Source organism: Alnus glutinosa, chromosome 1 (assembly GCF_958979055.1).
Source record: "Alnus glutinosa chromosome 1, dhAlnGlut1.1, whole genome shotgun sequence".
Lineage (NCBI taxonomy): Eukaryota > Viridiplantae > Streptophyta > Magnoliopsida > Fagales > Betulaceae > Alnus > Alnus glutinosa.
This window is the reverse complement of record NC_084886.1, coordinates 15,713,669-15,729,268: the sequence shown is the minus strand read 5'-3', so window position 1 is coordinate 15,729,268 and position 15,600 is coordinate 15,713,669. Positions and strand designations below refer to the sequence as shown.

General features: G+C 33.6%; 1 protein-coding gene across 1 annotated transcript; it reads left to right on the top strand.

Moving 5' to 3' along the window:
- The first annotated feature begins 10,853 nt into the window (after positions 1-10,853).
- On the top strand, positions 10,854-15,009 carry LOC133858924 (protein SIEVE ELEMENT OCCLUSION B-like). Its single transcript, XM_062294373.1, has 7 exons — positions 10,854-11,096; positions 11,476-11,568; positions 12,757-13,202; positions 13,342-13,436; positions 13,547-13,677; positions 13,802-14,260; positions 14,390-15,009. The coding sequence occupies exons 1-7, from the start codon at positions 10,893-10,895 to the stop codon at positions 14,984-14,986; spliced, it is 2,025 nt and encodes a 674-aa protein (XP_062150357.1). The 5' UTR covers positions 10,854-10,892; the 3' UTR covers positions 14,987-15,009.
- Positions 15,010-15,600: the final 591 nt, after the last annotated feature.

Below are 15,600 nucleotides of genomic sequence, written 5' to 3'. Positions count from 1 at the left end.
CATTTTTTTGTCAAATTGAAAAAAAAATGTGTCACATTACTTACAAATGCTTTTTCCAGACATAAAATGCCCAAAGTGCCCCATTTTCGGTTCGTTTGTTTGAAGTTTTGAGAAGTTGAAGGACGTCCTTATATAACTCCATATGGACCCTTTTTTCAGGTCGCGTGGTTGTCGAAGTGATCATTTGGACTCCTTCTCAAAGCGTGTACCTCGTTCGGGTTGCACACCGGCCAGGTCGATCATACTCGAGGCTCAGCTTTCCGGGGAGGTTCAACTTCCCCAAGCCGAGGGTACGGACACCTCAACCTCTCGCACTTGATGGAGGAGAGGATTTTTTGTGCTACATCCTTAGATTTGTGCCACGTTGCAAGCCGAGCGAACAGGTCAGCCTCTCTAATAGGGCTCCAGCCGCGAGCTAGATATGACACCGTTGGAAGACCTGATTAGATTGATGATTAAAGTCGTTTCACATATAACTACTACTACGAGATATGTTATTTGCACAATTTTTATACAATAATTGAACAACAATACTGATGTGTCCAGTATTTTTTTAAAAAAAAATAAAATAAAATAAAATTTGTTGGACACATCAACATTATTGTACAATTGTTGTGTAAAATTGTTATGCGGCTAACATATTTCAACTACAACCCCTTGCCTGGAATAATTAAATGTAACATCCACATGTTGGTGTCTATATTTTTTTTTGAAACTTAAATGAAATACATAAATAATAATTCCCAGAGCACTAACACTCATTAATAACTTATACAACACGAGTTGTATAACTGCAATCTACGGTATTGTTTGTAAGGAATTCAATATTTTTATTTTTTTATCTAAGTTTTTTCTGAGGATTTATATATATAACAGTTTTCTATTGTTAAAAAAAATAAAATTAAAAAACTTATACATAATTTTTGTTCATATGTTCTATACGTAACATCAAAATGGCTCTAACCTAGTCCTGACCCTAATATTAAAATATTCAAGTGTGTCTTTGTCCATGGGTCTCCAAAAGTTATGACTCCAAAATCGATCCTACGATGCGTACTTACCCTCAAGCTCATTAATGCCTACCGCTAATATATATAACTGTAAATTTAAGCAATTTTACAAAATTATGTGTGCAGATGTAACCCTAGCTTGTTGAGACAAAGCTTCTATCTCTTTTGTTTAACTAGAAACATAAAATACGTACAAATCTGTACGTATTTTTCTCCAGAAATCAAGGTAAAACTTTTCTTAACATAGATGTTCACTTTTCAGAAAGCTTAATACAATGAGACGATTTTTGCGGTAACTTAATTTTGTGTAAAATGTCTTTCCTTCAAATCAAAATGAGAGAGATTTTTCTACGAACTTGAAAGAGTACACTAACACTGAAATTATTACTAGCTTTTCTATCAAAACGTCAAACCGGCCACATGCGTGTATATACTGATAACATGCTTTACAAACTCAACTATATATATATATATATATATATCCTTATATTAAGTACTTAATTTTGTTCGGGCTTTTGATCTTAACTCTTCTTCTAGCTTTCTGAATGTTTTAACCATTTCTAAATTAGGGTGATTTTTTCCTGATCGCACAGAAAACATCATAGAAAATCGTGACCTACACAACTACAAATCGTGACAGTACACCAGACCGTCAACACAAGCGATTCCCACACGACTGCGCACCAAATCGTCACCATGAGAAATCCACCACGCAATGAACACACGCCAAACCATCACCATGGGCGATCACTTATAACTCGAGACCATGATCGTACACCTGACTGTCGCCACTACCGATTCCTCTATGCCTACACATCAGATCGTCTTTAAAGGGGTGTCGGGTTCCTACTAACTCTTTAACATTTTTTTTTCCTAGCGTTTCTTTTAACATTATTTTATTATATACTTTAAAATTTAAAACAAAAAACAAACAAAACCTAAACTTTAAAACCTTAATTTCTTAACTGCATAGTCATGACCTTCATCCATATTCCAACTACCAAAAGGACCCACCATTCATGCCCTACATCATTCCCCCTCCAGTTTGTTGTTGTGTGATATATTTAAAGGAAAAATATATCAATAATAAATTAAATTACTTGTAATAGAACGAATTTTTGTAGAACAAGACTATAGAAAGGATTTCGAATCTCAAAGACTAGTTATTAAGTTTATAAAGATTAAAAATAACTAAAGAAAAGATTTGTTGATTTTGTTTTTTACGAAAGTGCATAAAATAAACATAAAAAATAATTGAAATATAAGAGAGAGAGAGAGAGAGAGAGAGAGAGAGAGTAGTATTAACTTCACTACTATCCGCACTATATCAATGGTTAATCATATTTAATCAGGGAAATTCATTTTATAAATGTTATAAATAAACAAGAAATTACCTTATTAAAGAATAAGTATAATCCATCTTCGGTTGGCACGGACCGTCAACCTAACTACTAAGATGCGTTACGACCCTTCTTCCCTAGGTATGGATTATCTAATTCTTTAATAGGATACATACAATTAATAGAATAGTATAACTCATCTTTGGTTGGCACATACCGTCTACCTAAATTACACTAGACTTGAGTATAGTACGATTCGTCTTCCTTAGGCATAGCCTATCTAATTGTTTCGATCATATATCAATTAAAACACGTTGTATAATCATTATTCTTATAATCATAGAAAATAAGAATTATTTGAGTTCAATAAAGGTGTAAGACAAAAGAAGAATTTCACAAAATATTGGTTTTGAATTTCAGAACAATTGTATTAAAACATGAAGAACAATATCAAATTGTAGGAATTCTCATAATTATACAACCAACATGCATAAACTGAAAAACTTTAAATTGAGACACAATCGAACCATTGTGCTTCGATAGGGCTACTTCAATACCCTACAAAGGGTTTTAGCCGCTCATGACACTGCTGCGATGGCCTCCTGTCATGATTACTCCTCTTCAACTTTTCAAGCCTTCAAGAAGTATTTTATTGAATTTGATCTAGGTAGCAATGTGTATTTCTTCAATGTTTAGAAGCTTATTTATAGAGATTAGGAGAGGCCTAGAAGCCTTATGAATCCTAGAAAAATCGTAAATAAGTCTCCTAGTCCAAGTAGAATAAGAAAAACTCTTTTCCTTTTCTGAAATTTCAATTCAAGTTGAAAAATGACTCATGTCGTGTACTGTAATCCTGCATACGCTCGAGCCCAAGGGATATGCGCTCGAAAGTATGTGAGCTCGAGCCTAAAGGATGTACACTCGAGCGTATGTGTGCTCAAGCATAGGTAGTGGGGTGCTCGAGCGCTGGTGCGCTCGAGCCCTTCTAATGGTGTGCTCCATCCCAGGGTCTTCAACATGCTTTCAAAGTGTCATTTTAAACCCAATTTTCATGAAATTCTCGCATCTATCATATAAAGTTCTGAAACATGAAAACAAAACAAAATTAAATAAATAATAATGCAAATGAATTAACATATAAAAGTTAAGAGGCTTGAATGTGCAACAGAGTAATATTACATACCACACAAATATCCCACAAATATTTCATAAAACTAACGTGAGAAGTCTACCAACCCTTGGATTAGCCATGTTGAAATATATATATATATATATATATATATATATATATATATATATATATATATATATATATATATATATATATATATATATGGCTACTAAATCTTGTCACTAATCAACTTTGTGAGTTATATATGATATGTAACATTAATTATTTTCTATTAAATAAAAAATTTAATAATCTAAAGGGTTGTTAAATTGGGTCCAGTTTAGTGGAAAAACTGTCCGAGTTAATTCTCGGTCTAGTTACTTTTTATTATTATTAAGGGGAAAATACATATATTCCTTTCAAACTATCACTCAATTGTCAATGTATTACTCAAACTACTTATTGTGTCAATGTCCCTCCTAAATTATCAAAAAAAAAAAATTATTATTATTACTTTTATATACTTTTCAGTTTGGGCCACCCTTGGTTTTTCATTTTTCTCGTTTTTAATTTTTTTTTTCAATGTTTCGATTTTTTTTTATTTTTTTTATCTTTTTTTTGTTTAATTTTTTGTTTTTTTTAGTTTTTTTTTTTTTTTTTCAAATTTATAAAGATAGATTTGTCTTATTGAAAAAAATCTAGGGTTATTTTTGTCTTTTTATTGGCTTTATGGGGCACATTGACTTTTTTTTATAGTTTAGAGGGGATAATGACATAATTGGTAACATTGACAATGGAATGATAGCTACATGAAAATATGTATACTTTTTTCTATTAATTTAAAGTTTGGGCCTCTAAAAGTTAGATACAGTACAAGAAATAATCTTCATTCGAAGTTGTCCCAATTTCCATTGATTGCGTTTGGCAGGTTATGTTTGGGAAATCATCTCTTTTTTTCTTCTTCTTCTTCTTCTTTCTTTCTTCTTCTTTTTTTTTTTTTTTTTTTTTTTTTTTTAAAAAAAATCAACTCCAAAATATTTAAGTTTTTATATCACATAAATCACTTTTTGATAACTTCACTTTTTATATCACATCAATTACTTTTTTCTTTTTTCTTTTTTTTTTTTCACTTTTTCTTACAAAAAGTTCAAAACTTCTCCCTACTTTATATCACAATAATCACTTCCTATTATTAAAGTGTCTTACATCGCCAAGAGATACATGACCTGAGAACTTTATAAACCATTGTGTCCCATTCTCTCTCAATAAATCTTTTAAGAGTGAGTAAGACTCATAGACTTTTACATGGTATCAGAACAGGTTTTTTGGACGATGATGAGCATTCCATTCCGATATTGAACACATGTTTGGCCAAAGTTGTAACACGTGAAGGAGCGTGTTAAAGTATCCCACATCTTCTAAGGAACCTGCTCTAACACCATGTGAAAGTTCATATGTCTTACTCACTCTCAAAAGATGTCTTGAGAGAGTACGTAAGGGACACCATGACTTATAAAGTACTAAGGTTATGTATATCTTGGCAATGTAAGACACTTTAACACGCCCCTCACGTGTGGCAACTTTGGCCAAACATGTGTTTAACATTGGGAATGAAAAGTTCATCATCATCCAAGGAACCCACTTACCACCTAATTGACAATATCACCCCAAAGTTTCAATTGAGACAATACCCCCACAAAAAAAAAAAAAAAAAAAAAAAAAAAAACTACCAAAATATTGTTAATTTCCCTCAATGCCAGTAAAAAGACAAAAATACCTTACAATTTTTTTAATAAAACAAAAAATACCCCAATAAATTCAAAAAAAAAAAAAATTGAGAAAAAATGAAATTTTTATTGAAAAAAAAAAAAACCAAAATTTTTTTTTTTAAAAATGAAAATTTTTAATTTCTTAAAAAAAGGAAAACTTTTAGTTTTTCATTTAATATTTAATTTTTTCCACCCTTGATTTTTATGTATTTCTTTTTTAATTTTTTTATATTTTTAGTTTTTCTTTTTTCTTTCTGAATTTGCAGTATTTTTTATTTTATTGAGGGTATTTTCGTCGTTGGAGAGAACATTGACAATTTTTGGTAATTTGAGGGGACATTATCAATTGAGTAGTAGTTTAAGAGGTACGTGAACTTTACCCTTAAAAAAAGGGTTAAATACATTCCACTCCATGTGGTTTAACTCCTTTATTTTTTACCTCCTGTGGTTTATTTCATATCGCAAATGATACCTTAATTTTGGTGAAAGACAGAGATCGTAGTTTCGTGCAAACTTCCGTCCAAAAATTAAAGAAAGTCCAAGTTAGTGCCTCAGCACCTCTCAAGTGTTGACACGTGTCCCATGCATTAAAAAAATGAAAAAATTGAAAATAATAAAACTTTTAAAAAATAAAAACATTAACAAATTAAAAAAAAATGAAAAAAAAAATTAGAAGTGGGTGGCTCGAGCTACCCCCATGGCCGGTTTGAGGGTAGCCGAACCACCCCCATGACCCAAAAGGGGTGGTCAGAGAAAATGGAGGTGGTCAAAACCACTCCTAAAAGCCTTGAGCCACTCCCATTTGGCCTGGGGGTGGGTACGACCACCCCCAGGCCGGCCAATCTAGGGGTGGCCAAACCACCCCCGTGGGCCATGGGGGTGGTTCAGCCACCTCCACAAGGTCAAAGAGATAAAATAATAATAATAATAATAATAATAATAATAATAATAATTAAAAAAAAAACTTTAGGGGTGGCCAAACCACCCGGTTGATCTGGGGGGTGGGGGTGGTTCAACTATCCCACAATGCTAAAGAGCCAAAAAGGGGGGGGGGGGGGGGGGGGGGGTGGGGAGTTTGGCTCGCCGAACCACCCTTGTGGCCCATGAGATGGTTCGACCACCCCCACAAGGACAAAGAGCAAAAAAAAAAAAAAAAAAAAAAAAAAAAGCTTAAGAGGGTTTGGCCCTTAGGGTGGCCGAACCACCCTTGTAGCCCACGGGGGGTGGTTCGGCCACCCTTAAGGCTTTTGGAGTGGTTTTGACCACTCCCATATTCTTTTTGGGGGTAGTTGAACCACCCCTTTTCGTCAAGACCAATATACTATTTATAATATAAAATAAACTATAAAAGGGACAAAAAAAAAATAAAGTCGCTAAAACAACTGAAAACAAAAATATATTTCAACCTAAAAAAAAATCTAGAACCCAAATGCTGACTGACGTAATTCAACACGTTTCATTATTAATCATAAGGCTATGAGCGTTACACGAAGCACTTTGGTACTAATTAAGAAGTTACCAAGGATTAATTGCAGCAGACTCACAGCCGTCCTAGAAAGTAGCTCACTTTCTAGCTTGAACCCGCCAAACTTCGCAAACATTTTTCTGGTTCAGTACGATCTTTTGATTTTCAAAAGGCAACGTTGTACGTTGATATTCATTATTATAATAGAAAAATAATGAATAATTCGTTTCTTTTATTCTAATAGAATAGTGAAGTGTTATAAAAGAAAAAAATAAAGAAAGTGTATTTATCCTTAAGTTGTCGGATCAAGCGAGAACAACAATGACTTTATGCCTGTCAAAATCAGACCATTAATGAGTATAAAATGCTATGACTCATAAAATTTGTATAAATTGTCGCAAAGTTGTTGTATAAAAAAATTGGAGAGTGATTTCTACAATTCTTTTTTTTAAACAAAAATTATGTAAAACTTGTACTTATAGGCCTTGTTTGCTAAGAGAATTAAAAATTCTCCTTCTCCCTCTTTACTTATCCTAAAAACAATTAACTTCAAAACATTTTAATTTTATATCACATTAATAATTTTTTTATTATTATTTAAATAAAAAAAATTCACTACAATACAAAATTTTTTCATTTTTCTATATAAATTCTTTTTACTTTATATCATATCTATCACTTCTAAACCCCACTACCAATTCTCTTTCCCTTACCAAACAAGGCCATAATTCTCTGATTCAGAAAAAATGGTGATAGATTTTGTATAGATTTTTTTATTCAAATTTTGAAAAAAGTTGAACAATGAAAAAGCTCTTAATTAAAAATGAAAAATATGAGGGACCTCAAAAAAATTGAAAAAAAATAGCTAGCAATGCTCTAAAAAACCCTTGTTATTATCACAAAGAAATATGATACATTGTCATCCCAAGAGACACAATTCTTAACAATCTTTGTTCACATGACAACTTTTTAAAAAAATTTTTTTTTTATTATTTTGTTAAGAAAAAAACTCTAAAATTAGCTAGAAGACTACATTGACACATAGATAAAATAATCAAAAATTGTGTCTTCAAATGACAAAATAGCATATCTCTATCACAAATGCAACCAAAATAATGCTACTATAGCAAAAGAATTTTAAAAAACTTGTGGCACGTAAAATGCACAGCAAGTAGGGATCATATATATATATATATTAGAAAAAAAGACTGATATTAGAGTTATTACAATTTTTACTACGTACAAAATTATTTACAAATTGATGTGATAATTTAAAATCAGTAAAATAATTAAAAAAAAAATTAGAATTATCAATTTCTCTTATTTCTTTAAATAGATATCTTTCAGGCAAAATTTTCTACGTACAGTATTAATTGTAGAATAATTATAGGACAAAAAGTGCTTAAAGACAGTGCATGCATGAGGTATATATGTTTCCAAAAATTAAACAAAAATTGATCGGACCATTAACGGTGCATGAGTTAATTTCCACCAATTAATGTCAATAAAAAGTCAAAAATACCTTATAATTTTTCAATAAAACAAAAATATTCTTATAAAATACCCCTATGACATAATTGTGATGATGTAATTCAACACGTTTCATTATGCCATATGACATAATTGGTACTAATTAAGAAGTTAACAAGGATTAATTGCAGCCGACTCACAAGCCGCCCTAGAAAGTAGCTCACTTTCTAGAGCCCGCCAAATTTCACAAACATTTTTTCTGGTTCAGTACGAAGTTTTGATTTTCAAAAGGCAACGTTGTACACGTAGATATTCATTACATAAATTACGTACGAACTAATTAACTCCAACCCTTTTATCCCGGAAAGAAGAACAACCTTGAAGAACTTTCAAACTTTTTAGGCTAAAAGAATAATAAATCAATCTGACAAATTTGTGGTAAAATTAATTCTACATCTAACGCTAATTAGTAATTACCTCCATATATAGAGATATTTATGTCACTGACATATTAGCAAACTGTTGTTTCAACCTTCCTAAAGCTTGATTTTTCAAACCAGAGACGGAGCCAAACATTTTAATGAGAGGGGGCCAAATAATTTTTTTTCTTAAGTAGGGTTAAAGTATAGAGTAATGCTACACATCATCCCTTTGCCCTCCTTTTGTCCCTCCAAAATTGATGTAACTCTTAAAATCACCATTGAATTTTTGATATATGACTATTAGATTTTGATCCAATGGTGATTTTTAGAGCCACATCAATTTTAGGAGGACAAGGGGATGATGTGTAGCATTTTTTTAAAGTATATATATAAATACAAATTTTAAGTAAATTAAACATAACCCAATTTTGATATTTTTATTATAACATTCAAATTAAAAAACAATAAGCAAAAGTAAAAAGAGTTTTTAGAAAGAAAAAAATAATAAATAAAAAATAAAGAAAACCGCTGTCCAAAGATTCTTCAGAAAAAAAAAAAAAAAAAAAAAAAAAAAAAAAAAAAGGTCTCAGTTATTTTTTTCACACATTCTTAAAAAATCGAGCTTGGTCAAGCTTGTGACTCCTCAAATCCACACCTGTCTTCTTCTAATGCACTACTTTACTAAACCCTTTTCGTTTACCTTCTCAGACATGTTAATTGCTACATGTGAACTATTAAAGGAAAAAGTTTTGACAATAGTTGAAAAGATGATAAAAGGGAAGGGGCCAAGGAAAAAAAAAATCTTGCTAGGGGCCTATAAGCAAAAAAAAAAAACCTTAATTTGATTCATCTAAAAATAAAATATCTTAATTTAATTTTTTTTGTTTACCTTTAAATTTTATTTTATTTTTATTTTTCTTAAGAGTTGAGGGGGGGGGCCATGCCCCCACCGGACCCCCCCCCTCAAACTAAATACTGAACAAATATGACGTTCGTAATGTGACAAGAAAACATAAATCATTTTGAAAGAGAAATTAATTAAGCATCATATGGTTGTTGGAAAATTCTCTCCCTCTTTTTTTTTTTTCTTTCTTTTTTTTTTTTTTTTTTTATTTTTTTTTTATTTTTTATTATACCGCAAGTTAAAACAATGAGAAATGTTACATATATATATATGCTCGTAGTATTTATTCTCTAACGTGATAGTGAAAAATAAAAATCACCATTATATGCTATATATACTTTTATTTATTATTTTATATCCAATAATGATTTTCACTGCCACGTCATAAATTAGGTACTTGAGAGTTTGTGTAGCACTCCATACAAAACATGTATTAAGCCAAACACCACATTTAAAATCACTACAATCCTACAAATTAAAGCATAAAACAAAACAAACACAAGGGATTACTTGGTCATGATGAAATTAAAACATTTTGAAGAACTCTTCAAAAGTAATTAAATCACTCTCGGAGCAGTTAATTTCAAAAATATTTACTTTGGAAGATTTACGTTACTAATAAAGTCAACATGCAAAACCTATCTCAATTTATTATTTTTCAGCTATTTAAGTTTTTAAAATAAACAATCATTTTTCGTGATATGATAATAAGTAGTAATTGTAATCTTTACGTTTATTTATTACATTTATTTTACACCAATTATCTAATCAAATTTTAATTAATTTTTCATGTCGGCTATTTAAAAAATTAAAAAAAAAAAACTATTTAATAATATCACATCAATAAATATATAATAAATCGGTGTTGGTGTGAAAAGTATAATTATTAGTTTCTCTTATTCTACCTCCCTTTTAAAGTTAAAATGTTTCGCATTTTGATGTGAGTTTATACGGAACAAAAAAAAAAAAATGAGGTAAAAGAATAATGAAGTATTTATCCTTAAGTTGTCGGATCAAGCGAGAACAACAACGACTTTATACCTGTCAAAATCAGACCATTAACGAGTATAAAATTCTATGACTCATAAAATTTGTATAAATTGTCGCAAAGTTGTTGTACAAAAAAATTGGAGAGTAATTTCTACAATTTTTTTTTTTCGAAATATATATATATATATATTGATCGGACCATTGAGATATGTTTCAATCCATATGCTTTCCAGTTTCCACCGCTAGATGATTATTATCAGTGGACCAGCTTAATTAATTAACTTGTTGCTTGTGACCATATTCCGGTACCGGTGCTGACGGCTATAAATATGGGCCAGGCTATTGCACAACCCAAGCCAACTTCGATCTCTTCTCTTCCGCAAGCCTAAAAGTTTCTGTGAACACAAGACTATGGCCAGCAAGTTGCTCATTGCCGCCGCAAAGCCAGCCATTAACGGTGAGCTGAGCGTACTAAGCATGTCCGACGAGCAGATCATGAATCAAATTTATGCAACCCATGTTCATGCCGACGAAAAGTTTGACGCTGACTCTCTATTCGTCGTCGTCGAAAACGTTCTTAAGCGTGCCACCCTTATTGTTGACAATGTTGTGATGGTGAATATATATATATATCTTTCTACCCTACGTAGTCTTTATAATAATAATTTTTTTTTCTTCTACTCACATTTCTGATCTTCTGTATATTAATTGCAAAGGTTGGGATACACTGTAGTACTACTGGTAACTCTTCCTATTTCAATTAACCTCCTCAGCCTTGTCCTCTTGAAATGGCAGAGAGCTGAGCATTAATTGAGATTTAACAAATTTATTCTGGAAGTGAGAACAAAAATAGATGGGATAATTTTATTTATTTTTTTAGTTTAAATTGAGGCAGGAACGAAGAATACGTATTCCATTTCTTTAATATATATCTCCATATGCATATCTTTTGAGTTTTCTCATTAATTGATAAATACTTGATCACTTACTGTAGGGTACCCAAGATCACCTGGAGAATTTGGAGGACAAGGCGCCCAAGGCCAGCTTTAGTCCACCATTGTGCACCCTCAAACAACTTTCTTCTGAGGTAATTAATATATATATATATATATAAGTAAGAAAATTTTATTAAAAAAAAACGTAAGACGCTCTTAAGTAGATAGGTAGTATACACAAGAATAATCTAGCTAACCCACAAAATAAACCCAAAAAAACTCACAAAGACCCACAACACTCAAAGCACATATAGCCTACATAAAACCCAAAAAACAGAAGAAGCCTCTATCGTACACCCAAACTAGCCCCGAAACTACCCCAACCCAACGAACCCCCCCAAACCCACTAGAAACCCCAAACTACCCTCTCAAAAAACAACAAAAAAATCCAAAACCCGAGCCGACAAAAGCCGAAAAAGAACAAACCCAAAATACAAAGAAAAAGGCAGCAAAAAAAAAAAACCAAAGACGGTGGTGCGTGGAGCCACACGTGCATCGGCACGTGGCGTCCCTCACGTTGGCGCGGTGCGAAACTAGCCAAAAAGACCACTGGAAGGAGCGAAAAACGCCGGAGCTAGAAGCCACTAGAAAGGTGCGTGCTTGAAGAATAGGTCCCAAATGCTATAGATCTAGCACCCAAAAATCGAAAACTCCCTCGACCACGCATGCCGAAACAGCACGTGGCGGCCACCTGCAACTGCGCCAACGGCTAGGAAGAGCTGGACCACAATAGGTAGTCCCCCGGTGAGGCACGTGCACGGAGAGGAGGTCCCAAAACCCTAAGATCTATAACCCAAGATGTGAGTGAACCAAATAGCACACACAATAGCACAACGACCATCCATAGAATTGGCGTTGACAAAGAGGACCAGAACAAGCCAACGAGGTCTCGGGCAGGACGCAAGCGCGCCGGAAAAGACCCTACCACCGAAGATCTACTCCCAACAAGAAGAAAAACCCAAAACTAAAAGACCTAAGATCGAAAAGAAGAAAAATAGAGGACCAATACCGGATGGGAACCGTTGTACATCTCCATACAATTTTTCTTTTTTATCAAATCAATCATTGAATTTGTCGAGATTCATATGTAAGTGCATAAGTTTCACAAATTTAATGGTTAATTTGCAAAAGAGACGGACAATAGGATGATAGTTAACATATCTCTTTTTTAATATATCAATATCTAACTTGTTGCATGAACTAGTATGAATATGAATGTGATCACTCTGTTGTACAGTTCAATTAGAAGTTTTGACAATAATAAATATTGTGTAATTCAGATGGCATGCAAGGCTCCGGGTGAGGAAATTGCGCACAAAACTACTATGTCGATTCTTAACAAACTCTCAACCTATTCATGGGATGCGAAAGCAGTGCTGACGCTTGCTGCTTTTGCTTTGGACTACGGAGATTTCTGGCTCTTAGCCCAACTTCACTCTTCGGACCAACTCGCCAAATCAATGGGGATTCTAAGACGAGTACCTACCATCTTAAAGCGTCCAGTCCTTCCGAAATACGGGAAAGAGATTGTTGAAGTTAACAATCTAATCAAGGCCACATTGGAAGTCATCGAGTCCATCTTTGAGTTGGAGAAACTATCAATCTATGACACAAAGGATGTACCAGCATTATCAACTGCCATGGACCGTATCCCAGTGGACGCCTATTGGGCTATCATAACTATTGTAGCTTGCATGACACAAATGTGTTGTCTCACTAGCGATGAGTAAGTTCATGTCCTTGACATATGTTATATATACTGAAATCCTCCAAGTAGAATTCACTACCACATCACAGTTATAAGCTGTCTGTTATGCTTATTGTCCGATTTATAGGTTTCTAAATGCATGGTTGCCTAATTTCAGGAACAAGAGACAGGAATTATCTCCTTTTGCTCAGAAAATCAATATCACCCTCAACTTTCTAAAGATGCAGATAAAACTTTGCCATCAACAAATAGGTTAGCCACTAGGACGATTTTCATTCACACTACCTTGAATCTGTAGCATATGCAATACAATGTCTTAAAAATGGGTGAAAGTGTTGACCAAGGATTCTTATTCACTACAGATGAACTTGAGGCTTATAGGAAACTCAAGAAACTCTTGCGAACACCTACCGAAATCATGGAGGTTTTCAAGGCACTGGTTTTCGCCAAGGATAATGTGCAACAGCTTATTGATGGTTCTACAAACAAGTTGGTTAGTCTTGTAGCATACTTTTCTAGCGTTTTTTTTTTTTTTTTTTTTACATTACTTTAGGGGGGGGGGGGGGGGGGGGTATTTAACAGTTTACCTAATTTTCATCATTATGTTCCACAAACAGGTTAGCATTGATGTGCTGAAAAAGAAGAATGTAGTATTGTTCCTCTCGGGCCTGGACGTCTCAATTGATGAGATCTCGATCTTGAAGCCAATTTATGACGGAATAAGGAAGAATGAGCAATATAAAATTGTATGGATTCCAATTGTGGAGGAATGGACTGATGACTTGCGAAAAAAGTTCGAGATTCTGCGGAATAAGATGCCGTGGTACATAGTGCAATACTTTTCACCAGTAGTAGGCATCAAGTTCATTAAGGAGGAGTGGAACTTCAAGAATAAGGCAATCGCTGTGGTGATGAACCCACAAGGGAAAGTGGAACACCCAAATGCACTACACATGATTCGGGTATGGGGAATGAAGGCCTTCCCTTTCACTACCATAGCTGAAGAAACTATATCGAGCAAAGGGTTTTTGATGGAAAGCATTTGGAGTGACAGTAATCCGAACCTAAATGCATGGGTAACGTTATTTTCACAATCCTAAATGCATATACATACATAAATCACACACGTGCACATATTCATGCATGCAAATTTAAGGAAACTTCATAATTTGAGGTTTGGCAATATATATATTTTTATCAATCAGATCCAAGAGGAGAAGTACATTTTCTTCTATGGAGGTAAGGACAACGAGTGGATCCAACAATTTACAAAGAAAGCAACTGCCCTGGCGAATGATCCAGTTATAAAGGGTGCAAGGATTTCAATAGAGTTGTTTTGCGTTGGGAAAGGCAGCAAAGGGGAGGATGATATCGGCATCCTAGGGCATTTCTGGAATTGCATAGAGAGCTTTTTCTTCTCAAGGACTCACAAGAAGACCGACTCGGATCCTCTAACGCAGGAAATCCAGAAGTTGCTTTCCTACAAGAATGAAAGTGGATGGATTGTGCTCAGCAAAGGGTCTAGAGTGGTTGCAACTGGTCATGGGACAACAATTATGAAGGTCTTGGATGAGTTTGAGAAATGGAAGGGGTACGCTCGTGAGATTGGCGTCGAAATTTGTTTCAAAGAGTACCATGACAAGCTTATTGAAATGGATCGCCCATGCTGTCGTTTTGACGTCCCAATCACTGCTGGAAAAATCCCTGAGCATATGAAATGCCCTCACTGTCCCCGCGTTATGCAGACTTTTATCAGCTTCAAGTGCTGCCACCTTGACGGTGCTCCGAACGCACTGCATTAGTTGGCCGCGTCTGCCGACCAATGTTTTCACCAAATAATAATGTATGTCTTAAGTTTGTTTGTGACGAGTGTTTACTAGTACTATAAGAAAATCTACAATAAAGAGCATCATGATTACATTTGTAATCCGATGCTAATGTTACCGAAGACTATCTATGTACTCATCGTCTGATGTTCATGTAGCAATTGAAAGTCGTTTTCCTTTTTTTTTTTCGCTTTATCTTCTGTTTAGGTTTCTTCATGGGGCATGCATGTACTTTCACAGAGAAAGTGGTTTAACGTAAGATTATAATAAAGATATGAATGGTCACTAACTTGCTTGCTACATAACAAATTCCATAATATATACTTACATGCATGGTAGTTGTTGACATTTGGGAAAGGTTTTCGAGCAGTCAAAATCGAGTAATAAGACTGAAAGAACAATATTAATTTTTTAATTGCCTCCTTATTTAAGAGCATTCTTAGTAGCCTCACCAAAATAGTTTTTTAGCTATTTTGGTGAGCTAATTTGATGAAAATCCTGAAAAACAACTCCTAGCAGTCTCACCATTTTAACTAAAAAAATTTGATGACTGAAATTACCAACCAAATTAGATGAGACATTTTCACTCA